The 19,137-nt window shown below is 35.5% G+C and overlaps 1 protein-coding gene across 1 annotated transcript in view; it reads left to right on the top strand.

Moving 5' to 3' along the window:
* The window catches only part of LOC144437265 (leucine-rich repeat serine/threonine-protein kinase 2-like), a 38,851-nt gene that overhangs the window by 17,311 nt on the left and 2,403 nt on the right, over positions 1-19,137 (top strand). Inside the window, exons 29-60 of the mRNA XM_078126176.1 lie at positions 98-172; positions 525-635; positions 1,131-1,226; positions 1,486-1,643; positions 4,480-4,600; positions 5,168-5,297; positions 5,646-5,808; positions 6,234-6,288; positions 6,519-6,635; positions 7,326-7,484; positions 7,902-7,981; positions 8,449-8,549; positions 8,736-8,836; positions 9,006-9,068; positions 9,320-9,402; positions 9,667-9,788; positions 10,198-10,307; positions 10,542-10,606; positions 11,112-11,175; positions 11,380-11,451; positions 12,129-12,299; positions 12,437-12,535; positions 12,978-13,106; positions 13,772-13,849; positions 14,638-14,742; positions 15,177-15,278; positions 15,905-16,015; positions 16,250-16,446; positions 16,996-17,074; positions 17,564-17,742; positions 18,162-18,305; positions 18,613-18,806. Of these exons, the coding sequence (XP_077982302.1) occupies positions 98-172; positions 525-635; positions 1,131-1,226; positions 1,486-1,643; positions 4,480-4,600; positions 5,168-5,297; positions 5,646-5,808; positions 6,234-6,288; positions 6,519-6,635; positions 7,326-7,484; positions 7,902-7,981; positions 8,449-8,549; positions 8,736-8,836; positions 9,006-9,068; positions 9,320-9,402; positions 9,667-9,788; positions 10,198-10,307; positions 10,542-10,606; positions 11,112-11,175; positions 11,380-11,451; positions 12,129-12,299; positions 12,437-12,535; positions 12,978-13,106; positions 13,772-13,849; positions 14,638-14,742; positions 15,177-15,278; positions 15,905-16,015; positions 16,250-16,446; positions 16,996-17,074; positions 17,564-17,742; positions 18,162-18,305; positions 18,613-18,806 (3,634 nt within the window). The remainder of the gene's footprint in view (positions 1-97; positions 173-524; positions 636-1,130; positions 1,227-1,485; positions 1,644-4,479; positions 4,601-5,167; positions 5,298-5,645; positions 5,809-6,233; positions 6,289-6,518; positions 6,636-7,325; positions 7,485-7,901; positions 7,982-8,448; positions 8,550-8,735; positions 8,837-9,005; positions 9,069-9,319; positions 9,403-9,666; positions 9,789-10,197; positions 10,308-10,541; positions 10,607-11,111; positions 11,176-11,379; positions 11,452-12,128; positions 12,300-12,436; positions 12,536-12,977; positions 13,107-13,771; positions 13,850-14,637; positions 14,743-15,176; positions 15,279-15,904; positions 16,016-16,249; positions 16,447-16,995; positions 17,075-17,563; positions 17,743-18,161; positions 18,306-18,612; positions 18,807-19,137) is intronic.

The raw sequence follows: 19,137 nt of genomic DNA, 5'->3' as shown, positions 1-19,137 counted from the left end.
TGCATTTGCCATCAAAAATAATCTACGTATGATAATAGCTACACAAATGGTGATGACACAGTGTTTCTAAAATCCATTTCTTAATTTTCATATGCAGTTGAACATGAATGATGGAGTGAGGAAGTGGAAGTCACTGCAGACGTTGGTTATAAGTCATAATAAACTGCAAGAGGTATGTTTACTAAATGAATGCATTGTCACAGCGGCATAATAAAGGGAATAGTTGACTACATATTCACACACAAACAGATTTGCACAAGAACACAGTCATATATATATATATATATATATAACTTTACGCAGATATAAGATAATATATATATATATATATATATATATATATATATATATATATATATATATATATATATATATATATATATATATATATATATATATATATATATATATATATATATTGGATGTCATTCTTAATGGTGAAAACTAGCACATGATGCAAGGCATTGGGTATTAGTGGACGGAAATTTGGCAAGAAAGTTAATATTTTATATCCTTGTTGACAGCTGCCAAAAGAGTTGGGACAACTTTCCTCCTTAACGTCAATAGATTTCAGCCACAACGAGGACATCACTAGAATTCCAGATGAGTTGGGTAATCTGCAACAGGTTTGGCAGGTCAGTAGTAACTGTTGGCAATCAAATATATTAAAGTTGTCCATACAATGTCAATAGTATGGTTGACATGAAATATGAAGGATGACAACGATTAATAGGAGCAAACAATTAACCGAATGTTATAGTACACACATAAATGAAGATAAGAGTGGACAAGGGATAACAAACAAATATGTAATGCTCATTACAGTGTACTGGACATAAGTTCATACTCAAGGGTTTATTTTGTGAGATGACGGTCGAAGAAAGGTTACTTGGAACTGTTAAACCCTTAAAAGTAAAGAGGTTAGAGTGGAATATATATGGATCGAGCTTTGTTGCATTACACTAACGTTTACTACATAAATTGCATTAATTTTATAATCCTTATTCGGTTACTGGAGAATACACATAATTACTCGATCGTTGCATGTTATCTATCTACTAATTCTATACATATAGCACTAAAGATGTCGAGTTATATACCTAACCTTATAAACTACTCTTATGTTACAGATGCCCTTACATGGTTTAAAGCTTGATTTATATCCGGTGGTGACAAAAGGCACAACAAGAGATATCATAGCATTTCTATACGGCAGATTGAAAATGGTACGTTATTTATGGTTCACGTAGTGTTCTGTCTTATATCTGCGTTTTTAAATTTTATCGCTCAACCTATGTTATATTCTCATTAATACTTTATTCTGCGAGTGTTTGACAAACCTAGCAAACAATCGTTCAATGATATAATGTGATCATTCATATCACATGGAGAATCAATTATTGTTCAGTAAATTTTGGTCATTGTCATTTCCTGAAATTTAGGTAATAATCCTTTATTTTGTATACTTTCCGGTATATTGTTCAGGCTGTACCAAACTCTAGAATGAAACTGATGGTAGTTGGGTTTGCAGGTCGTGGTAAAACCACACTATTGAAAAGACTGCAAAGAAGGTCTCTACCGCAAGTTGTGGCAACTGTGGGAATTGAAGTCGAGGATTGGGCCACCAAGAAAACCATGTTCAAGTAATTACCTTTCTTTTAAAATTTGTTTTTTAAAGTCCATCTCTAGGAATAATGCAGTATGCGTATAAATTTACTCGACATTGTGTGAGTCATGATGGGCGAATGGTTAGAGTGGCTGGCTTGGAATCTGCAGGTTGAAGTTTTGAGCCCCATCACTGCTGTTTGTTTCTGAGTAGCTAAAGTCCTTGGGCAAGATACGTCCTATCAAATTTAAACCAAAACCTCGTAAAATCTATCTCTACAAGAAAGGAAATATTAACATGATTTCAGATGACCTTATAAGTTTAAATGATAAATTAACCACAGAAGTTATTAATGATTCCAATATAGATGACCTGTGGGGTATGTTTAAGTCTACACTACTAGATTCTATGGATCGCAATATACCTAGTAAGATGTCGTCTACTAGGTTTTCATTACCATGGGTTAATCAAAAAATTAGAAGACAGATACGCATGAAACAGAAAATATACAATAAGGCAAGAGCATCTGGTAATTATCATGATAAAGATAGTTTCAAGAAGTTCCGTCGCCAAATAGACAGAAACATCCGAAAGGAATATCGTCGCCATGTCAAAGAAGACATCTGTGGGAGTCTTGAGTCAAACAATACCAAACCATTTTGGAAATTCATTAAATCGAAAAGACAACAAACATTTGGTACAGCGCCCCTTACGGGGAAAGATGGTAAACTCGCGCAATCAGCTTCTGAGAAGGCTGCAGTTCTCAACAACCAGTTTACATCAGTTTTCACTGTTGAAGATACATCTAATCTTCCACTTTTGGACAAAAGTAATACTCCCAACATCCACAATATTACAGTCAATACTGAAGGCATTTTGAAACTGTTATCGTCTATCAAAGTCAACAAAGCTACAGGACCTGATCACATTCCGGCAAGAATTCTCAGCGAATGTCGTCATGCTATTGCACCAATCTTTACTAAACTTTTCCAGAAATCCATTGATACAGGTTTACTCCCTTCAGACTGGAGAGAAGCATTTATCTCACCAATCTATAAGAAGGGAGACAAATCAAATCCAGCTAATTATAGACCCGTTTCATTAACGTCAATCTCATGCAAATTACTAGAACATATAGTTCACCACCACATAATGAACCATCTTGATCAGTTCAACCTACTCAGTGATCTACAACATGGTTTCAGGAGAGGTAGATCATGTGAATCTCAGCTTGCACTAACAGTTGATGATTTAGCAAGAACACTGAATAGTCAGGGTCAGACAGACATGGTAATAATGGACTTTAGCAAGGCATTTGATACAGTTCCACATCAACGACTACTACATAAACTACACCAAATGGGAATTACAGGTTCTATTCACTCATGGATTAACAACTTTTTAACTCAACGTTTTCAAAAAGTAGTACTTGAAGGCTCCCAGTCTACCAGTTCACCAGTTACATCAGGAGTTCCACAAGGAACTGTACTAGGACCACTACTTTTCCTGATATACATCAACGACCTACCATCATCTGTCAAATCACACGTGCGCTTGTTTGCAGATGACTGTATCTTATACCGACATATAAAATCAGTGAAAGATTGTGCAATCTTGCAAGAAGACATCAACAAATTAACCAAATGGGAAAAGGTCTGGCAAATGGGATTCAATACAGCAAAGTGTTTTGTCATGAATATCACTCGCAAAAGAAATCAGTTGCAACATAATTATAAAATGGGAGACAATATTCTCAGAATTGTAAAGCAGCACTCCTACTTGGGCATTGAACTGTCACATGACCTGGAATGGAAGCACCACATATCAAATATTACATCTAAAGCATCAAGGATCCTAGGACTACTACAGAGACATCTACATGATTGTCCTCCCAGTACCAAACAAACCGCATATATTTCCCTTGTACGACCGCGTTTGGAATATTGTGCAAGTATTTGGGACCCTTACACCAAAGTTGGCAAAAATGCTGTTGAAAAAATTCAACGCAAAGCAGCTCGATTTGTCACCGGAAACTACAAGGCCAGTGTATCCGATATGCTACGGAAGCTCCAATGGCAATGCCTTGAAAATCGCAGAGCAGTTAGCAGACTAACTTTCCTATACAAAGCTACAAATAATCTAGTTGCTTTTCAAGATGATAAACTACCAGAATCATCATCACGTTCTACTAGGGGAAGTGTACCTGGTTCTTCTTTCATATCGATCATCGCTAAGAAAAACTGTTACAAATATTCACTTATTCCTCGGACAATTCCAGAATGGAATCTCTTACCATTATCCATTCAACAAGCAAAGACAATAGACAGTTTCAAATCTGCCCTCTCCAGCATTGATATCACTGATCTCATAGATCGTGCTCACCTGAACACGGGTGAGATCTAAAGGACGCCGCCAGCGTTACGCCTGTGTGATGATAATCCTTTTTAGGATGTTTACACAGTATAGAAGTACAAGTAGAAGAAGATATGAACCACGACTGTGCCTCAGTCAACCCAGCTGTATAATTGGGGACCTTGTAGAATAGAAGTTGGAATATGAATGCTTTAATCCTATGCGCTTAAGAATGCTGCAATGGATTGTATGCTCCCCAGGGCGTTGAGGAAGTATAAAGGGCTGTTGTGTCGATATAGATCCGTACCCGGGGTAACAATTGTAAAGCGCTTTGAGCACAGAGTGGGAAGGCGCTATATAAAAACCAATATTACTATTATTATCATCATTATTATGTTTGATTTGATTTTGACGAATCTTGTATAAAACATTTAACTCTATGCATGGATTAATATCATGTAATAATTTTTCAAGTGTTATCACGTGTCATTGATGTATATTTGTCTGTTCGTTTCTTGTAGAAAATTGACCGGGAAATTTACCAAATGTGAAAAGTACAGTTTGAGTACGTATGACTTCGCCGGTCAAGAAGAGTTTCATAGTATGCATCCTATTTTCTTTTCAGAGAGATCACTATATTTGGTAAGTATATTAGGTTTGCGAACTCATGTTCATATCTCGTTTGTCCATCTTTCAAAACCAAATGAGCTTTATTAGATTATAATTATAAATATAAATATAGCTTTATAATAAACATTTAATAAGAAATAGGAACCCGAGAGAGAGAGAGAGAGAGAGAGAGAGAGAGAGAGAGAGAGAGAGAGAGAGAGAGAGAGAGAGAGAGAGAGAGAGAGAGAGAGAGAGAGAGAGAGAGAGAGAGAGAGCGAGAGAGAGAGAGAGAGAGAGAGAGAGAGAGAAAAGAGAGAGAGAGAGAGAGAGGCGCAATTAGCTGAACCTGTTCATTGTTCTTATATAAAGCTGTATGACAAATATCAAACGTATAGATATATATTGTTAACATGAACATGTTAACAATCGCTAATACTCTAATTTTCCACATGAATTCACCATATCTTCAACACAATACATCTTGTGGTCAGTACGGTGCAGAAGCCATAGTGAAGTTTCAAGGGTTTATCCAGACTGTTTTATATTGGTTTATATATTGGAAGCGTCTCCTCATAGTCTATCTTTCTATATACCCCAAAGGTCGTGTATGATGCCAGCAAAGGGCCAAAAGAAATCCATGCTTTGAAACCTTGGTTGTTAACGATTCATGCCAGAGCGCCAGGAAGTCCAGTCATTATTGTAGGAACACATGAAGACAAAATACCCGAAGGTTCGTAACATAATTATGAACTTATATAGTACAAGGATGGCTTCAGCATGCATCTTGATTTGTTTGCAGTTGTTTTTTTTTGCACACATAGTGCTCTTGACTTGTATCTATTAGACATACATTCCGAAGATTGCAATTGGCTATGCAACTTAAATTCTTAGTGATATGTCTTACTTATGTTTTATTGTTTACTTTCACTATGTAGGAAAACCTCATTTACTTTACATATATTATGGTTTATAACTAATGAATTACCATCTTACATCTGTAGGTATGTAGATTTGTTTTCGCAAATTGTTAGATGCACTCACTCCTAATTTTTTATTATCATGTGTATTCTATTGCTAGAAGGGAGAGAGGAATACACTGAAGAGATGCTCAAACACATCAGCCGTTTCGGTTCACCAGACTTCCCATACATTAACTTTCAAGGTCACTTTTGGGTTTGTGGTACTGTATACAACGAAAAACTTAAAGAGCTGAAAAAGTTCATCTTCCAGGTGATTGATGAGTAAGTTACTAAAGTATCACCCTTATGTACGTCATATTGCAGACCTTCTAAGCTTTTCCTTCACCGGTAAATTAAAGGGCAAAAATTGGTACAGACAGCCGTGTTCTGAAACCCCTAAAAAAGCTGACTTGACATTCGTTGTAAATATAAGATTGCCAGTTATATGATACAAGATTGCCAATTGCTAGTTGTACGGAGTATTCTACCCCAAGATAGCATATTCGTCATACATCATACCGTCCATTATAGTTCTTCAGATGATAGGAGTGTTGTATATTCAATTTTGCAAGGAGTAAACGGGTTGTATGTATCTGTTTGAAAGTTGATGGGGATAATTGGAAAACTTGTGGTATTGTGTGTCACATACTTGAATTATTTCATTAAAGAGAAAACATACTTTGTTGTAATTTTTATTCATATACTAGGTATAAAGTTGGGAATAATCGAGTCATTGGTCAGATGATACCCCACAGTTATGTGGTGAGTGAACACAGTTACATTTGATATACACTATATTGGCTGTATGTACTAAGGAATATTAATACAGCAATTGGTATTAAGACTCGGAAAACAACAGTGATTGATTTTGGATTCAGTTTTAATTTGATTCGTTTCCTTTCATTTACCACTTATAATAGATAGAACATACTTCCGTTCAAAATCTGCAAACTGTTTCTTGAACTTTCGCTTAATAAGTACATCCTTTTCAGAAACTCGAAGAAGCCATCCTGGACAAAGGGAAAGTTATGCATGTACTTAAACACGAACAGTTGATTGAATTAGTGAATGAGCGAGGTATTCAACTTGATGAACACGATTTGCCACATGTGAGTATATTTCGCAGATGTATCTGTACACTCTTAGATATGCGCGGATTATTTATGTACTGCACGTCATCACAAATTGTATTATGGTATATATATATATATATATATATATATATATATATATATATATATATATATATATATATATATATATATATATATATATATATATATAGTTTTGATATGTACCACGGGAACAAAACTATTACGCTCTGCGACTGCGGTAGAGAGCACTGTCTTAGCAGATTGATACTCACCAAGTTATATATATATATATATAAATGAACATTTGATTATTATTTGTTATAAAGGAATTGTGTTTGGCTTAAAATTTCCAAATGATAAAGAAGACCTTCTTTAAATCGAAATTGAGATAGCGTGTACAAAATACCACTGCTATGATTTTGTAACATTTAAAATTTACTGAAGTAGAAGAAATATTTGGAGGTCAAATTTGTAGGTCATATAGTTGACATTCTGTAACGAAGATTTTTTCCAGAATCCAATGTAAACCTTCTGGTTATAGTTACTCACGCTTGAAAAACCCAAACCATTTCAACTGATATGTACCACGGGAACATTATCCCTTCAGTCATTCCATTTCAATTCACCAAAGTAATCCCTCCCTTCTGTTGTTCATATTTAGTGTCCGTCGACCTAATATCGAATTAAACGACATTTTATCCATAGGCTATAAGATATCTTCATCAATTCGGCGTCATGCTCCATTATGAAGACCCTGTGTTGCATTTACGAGATCTTTACTTCATCAACCCGGGCTGGTTGTGTAGAATGATGGCACGTATTGTTACAGTCAGAGAAATCAATCCATTTATTGACAAAAATGGGGTAAGTAAATTAGCATTCACATCGTGTAAGTTGAAAGTTTTGCTATAGGTAGTGAACGTAGAATTTGTTATCCTATGTATTAGTGTTTCAATCAGATCTCTTATAATATTAGTGCACATGTTTTAGTATACTATTTTCGTTATTGTAATGTCAACATGTATGCATAATTTCAATAATATGACCGAGTCACGCGGATTTGATGATGCAATTTAGGAGCAGAGTTATAAACTGTGATAGTTTCCTTAAAATTCAATTCCAACTTGAACTTTTTTCAATACCTATACTTCAGTTCCTTCCAATGTTCTCTCGTCATGTATTCCTGAGTCACAAACTGCAATATGTTATACCGTAATACCTAGTTCATTGGTTGTTGTGCTTGCTAAATTTATTGTTTCTGCCCTGAACTCTATTCTTTAGATATTGAAGAAAAATGATCTCAGGATTTTGCTGAAGGAGTGTGACCTAAGTTTGTCAGAATACCAGGGACTGATGGAAAAGTAAGTGTATGTTATTCTTTAAATTCCAGAAACTATGAATATTCAACGTCTCACCTTATGATATTCCAGAATACATTAGAGTAATTCCCAAACGAGATACAAAGGAAAGTGTGGAAATGCAATTATTTGAAGTGTTAAGGATTGAAATACATCATATTTTACGTGATCGATGTTTTTTATTCGTACTAAACATGGACATTTGCATTAACATGACCCTGAGCAAATGTGTCTTTGGACTGGTTTATGAAGCTGGAGAAAGGCTTATTCGCTTTCAATGGTCATTGAAATATTTTGAAGAAATCCATCATTTTCCTCATGATACGAAGATAACACAGTGTCATACATGACATTTTGAGTCGATATATTCGATATATATTATGAGACCAGAATACACGTGTATATTATCAATTGTAAATTAGTGATGCCATGACATATGTCGCTAAATTGTCATAACAATACTATCACAGGTTTGAGATTGTCGTGCCTAAAGATGACCACGAATTACTAGTACCATGTAAAATGCCGAAGAATAGACCTGACATGCCACTACCTGAACCAAATAAACGGGGTAAGACTAATTTAGTGCTGTATCTTTTTGCTGCATAGAAATGACACTGGGTGTCCATAGAAAGAACAATTGTCTATGGTGGATATGTTATAATAATTTAGAAGTGATTCAAAGATTAAATAGTTAGATGAATATTTGTGATAACTGATACAGCGGTATTTTGGTTCATTCATTTTTTCCTACCAGGTGTGCTGACTCGGTTGTATAAGATGCAATATACACCAATAGGCTTTTGGTCCAAACTCATTGCACGCCTTATACTCTTTACAAGAACGGTAATCGAAGAGGTATGCATTAATCTGTATTTTTTTATCTACGTTGTAGACTTAAAATCGAGTATTATATAATTATTTATGCGTTTCTGTATATATATATATTACTGGGCTATGGGGTAACATGTTTATTTCAAACGGGGTCTATACAGTAAAAAGTGTCATGTTCTTTGTATTCTGCTAGGCTGATATTCCTACTACGCTACGTGCATATTGGAAAGAAGGCATTTACATCCAGTGGTCAAAGGTGAGGATACCACTACCATTTAAACGCATTTCATGTAATGCGTGTATACAAAGTCTCACAAATTTGCACAAGCAATTAAACCTCGTCATAAGTACATAGTACATACAAGGGAGCAACCTACTGAACTTTGAATAGTATAAATTGATGAAATACATGTTTCCAGTTGAATGTTGCAAATTCCTAGTTGTTGTGGTCGATCATATAATGTTGATCACGTTGATATTGTAAATATTCTTTTTACTCCGACATAGAAATCTTCTTTCCTTGTGGAGGCTGTATTGAATGATCCAGATTGTTTTCAAATCATTGTCCCCGACTCCAGGGATGGTAGAAGGTACGTACTCTCAAATGATACATGATGCTGAATGTTGATGAGCAAATTCGTTAATGTGTAATGTTCCTTACAACCCGTGGATAGAATAAGGATCGGTGTAGAAGCAAATATCATTAATGAACTATGTCTTTTGCATTCAATACGCTTTAGCTCTACTATTCAATTGTTGTCTACAATTTTAGCCAGATTCCAACTTGATATACTAGTGTATTACATGGATATTTAAAGATAACTTGAAAGTCTTCCGCACATTTTTTTCTGAAGGTTGCTAGGTTACGTTGTTGACCATACTGATGACCTTATTGATGAATGGTATCCTGGTCTTGGTCAACATGCATGTATCTATAAACCTGTAAGAAGACTCGTGCCTTGTCGCCTGTGTCAAGGTAGGTTTAGCGGTTGCGTCGTGTATTTAACAGTAACATGTGCCGTGAACAAATACCGCTTTGCGTAGGATACCATTGCAATCGAATATCAGTTTCTGTATAGGAACCGAAGACCTGGTGAAGTACCACTATGCTAGGCATTCAAGTATCATGGTAGAGTTACTTAATTTATAAAGTGACGGGATGCACAGATTGCTGTTATGGATAATGCTTGCTTAAAGGTAAAAAAAATAAAACCCGTCGGATTTATTAATTGTGATCTCTATCGCAAATATATACAGCCCTTGATTTTAAGGTACATAAAATTAGGACGACGTATCAGAATATAGCTCCATTTAACGCACTTATGTTTACATTTGCCATTTTGATGGTTATTTTGGTTATCTATTGTTACTCATACTCTTTGCAGAAGACAGATCATCACATCTTTATTCAATAGAAGAATTGACAAGATTGTCAAAAGAGGGAGATGTTATATCCTGTCCAAATAAGGACGAAAATGTACTTATTAAAGATATGGTAAGGTTTCATACTGAGGTTACCGTTCTCGGGTTTCAATTTGGGTGCGGTTGGTGGGGATTATGGGAGTGTAGGGTGGAGTGAAATATTTCTTTTGATATAAGTTAGATATCAAATTTAGAGTTACTTTGCATGTAGTAAAAGTTCTATTTTGCACCATTCCTTTGTGAATGTTGAAAATGTGACATTATATTTACTTTGTAATATGTATACATGTATTTTCCCCCATTATAGGCCCCAGATGTAATGTTAGAAGACCTCGATGCGTTGAAGTTGGATTATTTGGAATTCAATGCGACGTAAGTTTTAACTTCAAAAAACACTCACCGAAGACAATGGCATTGATTAGTACAATGTCACTTCGCTTGATACTTTAAGTTAATGTCGAGAAGACACGTTTGTCCGACAAACCTTAAAGTCTACATCATGGATGTTTGAAAATGAAAAAGTAATGTAAGCAATTTCAAAATCTGTAGCTGTCAAAATTTCAAAGAACAAAGAATATAAGATTTAAGACACAAAGATGGGAAAATTGCTGACAAATTTCAATATTGACGTTGACGGAACAATACCAAATTCTTTAGACTTGAAAGACAGTAACGATATTAATAAACAAAATTACAAATGTATATAATTATGAAAGGTCTATTCTCATATATCATCCGGCCTTACTTAATATTATAACATTTAATTTTCTGAATAAGTTTAAAAACCAAATTAGTTGAAACTAGTAATAATTCGTAGGTAATAAAAGTAAATAAAGTGCATTTATCTGTCATTTTGGTTCTGTCTCGTATTTTCCAGTGAAGGCATACAATTGGGTGAAGGGGCATTTGGTAAGGTTTTCAGATCCGAGCTATTCACACAGGTAAGCAGAATTCTCTACTAACTACACATAGCTCGTATGTTGCCAGTAATATATAATACAGGTTGATTATGTAAGTTAAGAAATATTGTAAAGATTATAGATTGCATATCAAAGATCGTTTTCAATGGATATTAGGTTTAACCATAGACAGCACTTTTTTCTATTGGCTATAGTTTTTATTAAGTTTTCTTAAATTTATATCAGGATATTGCTGTGAAGGTATTCAGCGAAGACGCCAGAGGACATTTCCTATGCCACAGACAACTACGACAAGAGGTATGTTTTCCAAAAAACTGTGGGGTCTTTTACTGTGGTAACATTTGCAATTGTGTGAAATATGAGACCAAAGGTTCAATCAATATATCATTTTTTTGCATGTATCAAGTATAGTCCGAACATATATACTCTTGACAAGCATTGTTATTGATATTTAGTATTCTTATTTTAATTTGGGCTGAAGTTTAGTTTACTGGTGCAGGCAAACTTTTATACTCTGTATTCATGCTTTATGATAATCCCCAGGAGTATTGGGTTTGCTTTACAAAGAACATATCAGGGTGGCACACTAGCTCTATTTGTGATTGATTCTCCGATTTGGAAATCAAGCAGGCAAACTGCGAAACAGTCAGATTTAGTTCAACTTTCAATGTCCAGGTAGCAAAACATTCTGAAGGTTTAATACGTCCTAAGAGAGATTAAATTATGTCATAAAAAGTGATGCACTTGTATTAATGTAGTGTTCAGAATCCGTTCCATGCAGAGTTCATTAAATTTTAAGGGAAGAAAGTTGTAACAGCATTAAGTGACCCGAGGCCTGTGGTTGATAGCAAGGATTTATTTAAGTATTTTGGTGCAGTACAAAGAATTTATTTGCAACTATTCACCGCACAGATGACCCTTTATCATAATAGCATTGAATGATGGTTACACAAATATTTATACTATTGATTCAGATTGGAGTATTACAGAGACTGTCCCATATGAGTATTGTCTCTGTGATTGGTGTTGGTATACGTCCTAACAGAGTGTTGGTGATGGAACTAGCTACTCTAGGCTCTCTGAGAACCGTCATGAAAGAAAGGAAATCTTTGTGTAGAATCGTTCGTCACAGAATTGCCTTACAGGTAAATGTAGAACTTTATTTACTTATATTAGGAATTGTTTCAAGATGTGAACATATACGTGATTTAAAGAATATATTAGAAATGTGAGTAATTCGTATCTACCTTATAAATTTTGTTCATCTTGCATTTTCCAATAGGTAGCTGAAGGTTTACAGTTTCTGCATGCGCATAGAGTCATCTACAGGGATTTGAAACCAGGCAATGTACTTGTGTTTTCATTGTCTATCAATGACTTGGTAAATATATTGTCAGTTTTGAAATATTGAAATATGTGAAAGTGATGATGATGTTGAGGGTGATGATGATGATGATGATGATGATGATGATGATGGTGATTACGATGATGATGATTGTGGTGGTCGTGGTTGTGGTGACCACATTGATGGTGAAGTCTTGCTAATGCTGACTATTTGTTGCTTGCTTTATTTTCATATTTCCCTGCACATTTTTCGCAAATGCTACTTGTTACAGGGTGAAACGGGATTATTATTCAATCTAATGAAAAAGGTATTGTACTTTCGTTCGAAAATGATATTATGGGACCCGTGGCTATATACAATATATACACTCAAATTAAATCATCTAGAAATTTCACCAATGGACTTTGCGTTGACGTTATTTATTACACCTTACATACGGGATTTTGTAATATTATATACGTAATATTATATTTCCTAGGTCAATGCCAAAATATCTGATTACGGTATTTCGAGATTTGCAACACCGTTGGGACTGACATCTAATGAGGGTACTCCGGGTTACACAGCGCCAGAAGTCACAGAGAAAGACATTTTATACGACAATAAGGTAATCAAATATTAGCAACTCGTGTATGATTTGAAAGAGGGTGCGGTATATACAGTTACAACTAAATCTCCTACAAAAATGTTTCAGGCAGTCCAATCAACTTCAAATCAGTAGATAGTAGTATGTAGTGCTATAAATACAAGGCCAGTGTGTAGTGAGGAAAAACAATTCCGATCTTTTGTTGACACTTTACTTTATTTTAGTGCCATGCATTTACTATTGCAAAAATTCTTCCGTTTCGCAATTAACGACATTTTTCAAATAAACAGTTGTATTTAGGCGTACAAACAGATCTATTAAAAGTTAAACCGTTTTTGTAGGATGAGAACCAAAATGGCTCAACCTCCCATGGCCCCAACTCCAAGTAAAAGACTTTAGATTTTTTTCCTACATTGAACTATTTGATCTCGCCCCTAAGACATGCATGCAGTCGCTTTGAGGCAACAACTGTACTTTGATCGGGAATGTAGAAAGATTTACCTGGCTCGCGAGAATAAACTCGAGACTGACGACCCTTCGAGGTTACGTCCATCGAAAAGGGTGTCACAGGGAGAACAACACAACAACGAGAACTGATGAACTATTTAGGTTTAAACGTTTGAGAACACTTATTATCTCCTGGAAGAAGCTTGCTAACTAAGCATACTGTATGTTGTTATTTTTAGGTTGATATTTACTCATTTGGTATTCTATTATACGAATTAGTCGTGTATAAAATGATCTCAGAGATGCCGTTATGTCAGGTAGGTTGAAAATTATCATTTTTATTTACCACAGTTGTTGGCCGTCGATGGTGCCATCGCCTGTGTACTAGTGGTTTATGCTGTATTGACTACTGTTATTGCCAGAGCCAAACCCTATGTATTTATGTATGATGTATAGACGAATCGATGACGTCATTATGCATATACTAATATCAAGGAAACACTTACTTTGCGACTTACCATAAGGTAGACAGCGAATGATTACAGAAGACATGTGGCGGGCTATTAACGTGCCTTATGTGCACTGTTTAGTAGTTATTAACTGATAACAGCTAAATACAAGCATTGGGAATAAATTACACTCAAACATCTTTCTTTCATTTTTTATTCAACATAAAAAGTAGTGAAAATATGCTAATCCTTCGCATATATGCCTCCTGTTCCCTGTGGATGTATCTACCTTTGAAGTAACACAGTGCACTTTTAAGGTGTATGTGGTATATGGGATTTTAATTGTTATTGAAATGCATTAACATATAGTCGCTCCAGGTGCGTCAATGAAATCACAGCCCAGTCAGTGGTTTATAATCGTATTGTCCTGGGTGGGGCTCCTCCTTGTCGTGTTTCTTTCGAGACGTTATGATGGATGATAAATCAGAGAGCGACAAGAGAAGAGCTGTAAAATGTGTAATAGACCAAAGAAAGGACACCAAGGTCCCGTCGGAGAATCGTGTGAGTTCAAGAATTTTTCAGAGGGTATATAAGAGTAGCATTAGTGATATGAGCAGCATCTTATGATAATTTGATATATTTAAATTTATTGTCAGGAGGAGCTCATACCTAACATACCATTTGATGGTTGTACTCCTTGGCCAGACGTTGAAAACCTGATAATCCATTGTATTCAACGTATTCCAGAAAAAAGACCAACGGTATGGGAAATTAAGCCCTTTGGGGGTTTGTTTTGGAAATATTACACACACAGTTTGTGTTAGATACCACTTGCGAGTACTCAGGATATCACAGGACGAGAAATATTTGCAATATTCAAACAAGTTTCCAATACAAACAATGTGTTTTTTTAAATATCCAAGGAGTTTGTAATTTCTAACTTATCACCGAGCACACGTAATGGGCTTCTAGGTCTGTTTTGATATTAAGTGATACACTAACCGACTCATACTGGTTTTGTTTTGTAATATTCGTAATACTTTTCATGCAAAAACAGAACATATTTTTTTATTATCTACAAGAATATACACACTTTAATTGTTATGAGTTCCAAGATTATACACACTTGTTTGACTGTAGTGGATTACGAATGTACACACTGTGATTGTAATGATGAATGGTTTCATATTTTCAGTCTGATGGTGTGCTGGAGGCATTGAAGTCGGCCGAGTTATTATGTATGAAAGGAGGACTTCAAATGGACGACGGTCTCGAAGTACAGGCAGCAGCATTTAGGGTAAGGTTGTCTTATATTTATACGTACGTGCGTGCGTGTGTGCGAGGGTGACGAAGGGAGGGAGCTAGTCAGACTTGCCGGTAGCTTTCCCATAGAAGCTTTCAGATTGTTTTCCCGATGTACGTGTGTATATCATTCTTAATTTATCTTTTGCTTCGTCTAGGTTTTTATGACGTAATGTACAATATCAAAGAATCAGTCACTATTTCTAATAATTCCTAGAAGTCGCAATGACAGTATCATACAATTTCTAATTTAAGTTAAATAATCTGATTTCCATAATGTGTAATCAAATAATGGGAAATAAGTGCTTTGATATTTACCCTCTAAAATATCATAGATTGATAATTTCTATCTGTACCAAATTTACACCTCGACAGTCGAAGAAGAGGCATACATTGACCACTCTCCTTTCATATATATATATATATATATATATATATATATATATATATATATATATATATATATATATATATATATATATATATATATATATATAATAAATAAGTGCCCGTCGAAGTCAACGGAGAGAAGTTATGGTGTGTTCTTCTGGTTAATGTCTATCGTACATGATACAAACCCATTTCAATCACATAGCTTTATCTGTGATGTTTAATCTGCAGACTTACAACAAAGAAAGTCACAGCTGGTCGGAGATATGGATTGCGGGAAACAGGAACGGAAAAGTTGCAGTATGTCGGATCAATACATCAAGGACAAGTAGAGATGGAAAGGTAATAATTCGAAATAACTATCTTTTAATTTGTCACTTTTTTTTAAATTATTAAAGTTAGTCTTAACGTGTAGTGTCTACTCTATCTAGGTTTACATTGATGCGGATTGTCACTGAAAATATGGTACTTATAATATAACGCAATCATAACTAAATGTGCAAAAAGTGATTTGCTTTTGCTTCATATTTAAATAATTATTATCTTATTCCAGCGACTAAACGATTTTTCTTGTAGGTGTCGGTGGCCGATTTGATGATGTCAACAGTTACTATGACTGATGAGTGTAATATCAGTTTTATATGCCTAGAGAATGACATTTTTATCCTCGGTGTAGATAGGACGTTACTGATAGGTCATTCGGGGACGAAGAAATGCGAATCTAAACAGTTGGAATTGAGTGACCCTGTATTGTGTTTACAGTATTACGATGGGTAGGTGGCACCAAAGTTACTTATTATAAATATTATCCCTGTTTACAACTACAAATGTACTGAACTGGACAGGGTACTGTGCTGTACTGTAGCGCAGTGCAATGTAGTGCAATGCAATGTACTGTACTGTACTGTACTGTACTGTACCTGCTATTTAGGCTTTACGATTCAATGATATAATTTAGTGTGCCAATACTGAAATGTCCAGGAAATCTCAATCAAGCTATCAACCCTGCTAACAATACCAGAATGTGACTTTTAAAAGCACGGACGTCGACAGTAAACTAGAATTATACAGGATGTTATAGATAAGTATTTTTACTTCAGGAGTAAACCCCTCAACTTGTGCCATCTTAAATTGAAAAAGACAAACTCTATAACGATGTAAAAGACCAGGAACAAGTTCGAGGAACAAGGTGGATTTACTTTATAATGTGTACATACACACTGGTGTACAGGGGGGATAAATCGAAGTTGGAATTGTGGTTTCCGTGCCAACGATTATGTCACAAAAGAAGAATGACTCAATAATATTCCTATTTTTCTTAGGTATGACACTGAAGGAGCCGTTTTCGCTGGTCTTACCAATGGATGTGTAGTAATGTATTCTATCGATAGATTGAAGTCGGTATGTCTGTATTGATTTATATACAGTAGTTTGGTAATAACGAAGTAATTACAATCTATCCTACTAGACTTGGTGTTGTTTTGAATGGCAAAAGTTTCACATCCTATCATGGACGCTTCTTCAGACTGACTGGTGATCTAATGACAGATGGTTGGTGACACCTGACGGAGTAAAATTGTCATTACACTCGTAGACAGTAGTTTTGGTAGTTGTGGTACTAAATTGACCAATGGCCAGAAAACAAAACATTCTTACGTTTGGTTTGGCAACCAACCAACCAACCAATCAAACCACTCCAAGTGGCATAGAGTGAGTCATAATGATTCAAATCAATGTGCATGTTCATATGTTTTTCAGATGTTGGGCATGATGATGTCACATTAATCCGACATGAGGTGGTCATGACATGCAGGGATTCGAAAAGCAAACAAAATCGAAAATTGAATTCCTATACATATTATAAGCATGTATACCCATTTCTACCTCCAGGGTGTATGTGAACCTACCATATGTATTGTTATATCGAGGAATGCCAACCCAGTTCAATGTATGACCATTAACAGTAACAAATTGTGGATTGGATGTGGAGATCATGTTATGACAATGAAACCCACTGCACTCAGCAGTACAACCTGTGAATTGGACGAGACCATGGACATCGATCACAGGTAAAGGAATGATAAAAATCTGCAATACCTTTTCATGAGTATTTATCTTTAAAGTGAAAATATTACAGCCAGGATGCACATCATGGCATTACGTATTTCTATGTTAATCATTCCCTTACAAAGACGACCATGTTACCATTCAGTATGCATTCACAAATGTGGACTTTAAAGTGGGGTTATGATTTCACATTTACAAACCATGATAAGTAATAACACGAGTTCCTGCAAATAGAAAACCGATAGAGGTTCTAACCATGTGTTTCATATTCTACTTTGTACCGTAGTATTAGTAGTGGGACTGAATTTATCGAACCCTGGCGAACCACACCATACCGTTGTACTGGACTGAGCCCCGGGCTGAGCTTTTCTTACAGCTCTGCAACACTATAATGTTTGTGCACTATGTTTTGTCATGTTAGGGATGGCCTAATCACTCATATAGCAGTTGGTGAAAAACTGTGGCTTTCAAGGATAAACAGTTCTGAAGTAGAGGCCTGGCATTTAGATGCTAATTGTCATCCGTGTGGACAGGCATCAAGAATCTGCTGTAGTGACGTCATCAGGTAAACCCAAAGATGCTTATTTGGTGTTCCTTTTAATATGACAATAATTGATATCAACTAAATTTACCAGAAGTTGATGTGTGTCGGAAAAAAAGACTGCTAAGTAGAGAAAACATCCCACAATCATGAAGCATAACATATCTCGTTACACGTAAATGGTCCAGATATTTCGAAAGCGGTATAATTTAATCAATTAAATTATTCGATTTCAAATATTTTTATGCATATGTCTTTCCTTTTGTTTGAAATTTATTCCCATACTATGTTAATCTATCTGACATATTTGTATTTTGTGTTCTCATAAAAGGAGTCACAGCTGTGAAGCTGGAGAAGTAGAATGTTTTGTGTCGTCACTGTTACTGCAAACTACAAATTACACTCTGTGGGTTGGGACAAGCAATGGGTGTGTCATATTAGTTGATACGTCATCATTTGAAGTGATTGACGTGATACGTCGACATACTGGACCAGTCAGGCAGATTATCTCAAGTCCAATGGTCGGTAAGTAGTTACCACAGTGGTCGATCTGAGGATAGTGTTATAGCACGGTTTCTCGAGACTTGATTATAAAGCGTGTGTAAGGAAAAAGAATGAAATGATAGACGCCTATACATTGGTCACCCCAGTATCAATTATTTAGTTGTGTGTCCCCAAGACATGCGCATAGTAGTCCGAGTCTTTTACACCTTTCAACGCAGACACTGACCACTCTAAAAGAGTACATTCAATGTGCTACACATGTATTCCGACACGGGGACAGAAAGAACGATATATTGACTAAAATAATGTCATTCATGGAGACAACACGACAGAGAAAGAAAAAATAATCGCA

Source organism: Glandiceps talaboti, chromosome 1 (assembly GCF_964340395.1).
Source record: "Glandiceps talaboti chromosome 1, keGlaTala1.1, whole genome shotgun sequence".
Lineage (NCBI taxonomy): Eukaryota > Metazoa > Hemichordata > Enteropneusta > Spengelidae > Glandiceps > Glandiceps talaboti.
This window is presented reverse-complemented; position numbering and strand designations above follow the sequence as displayed.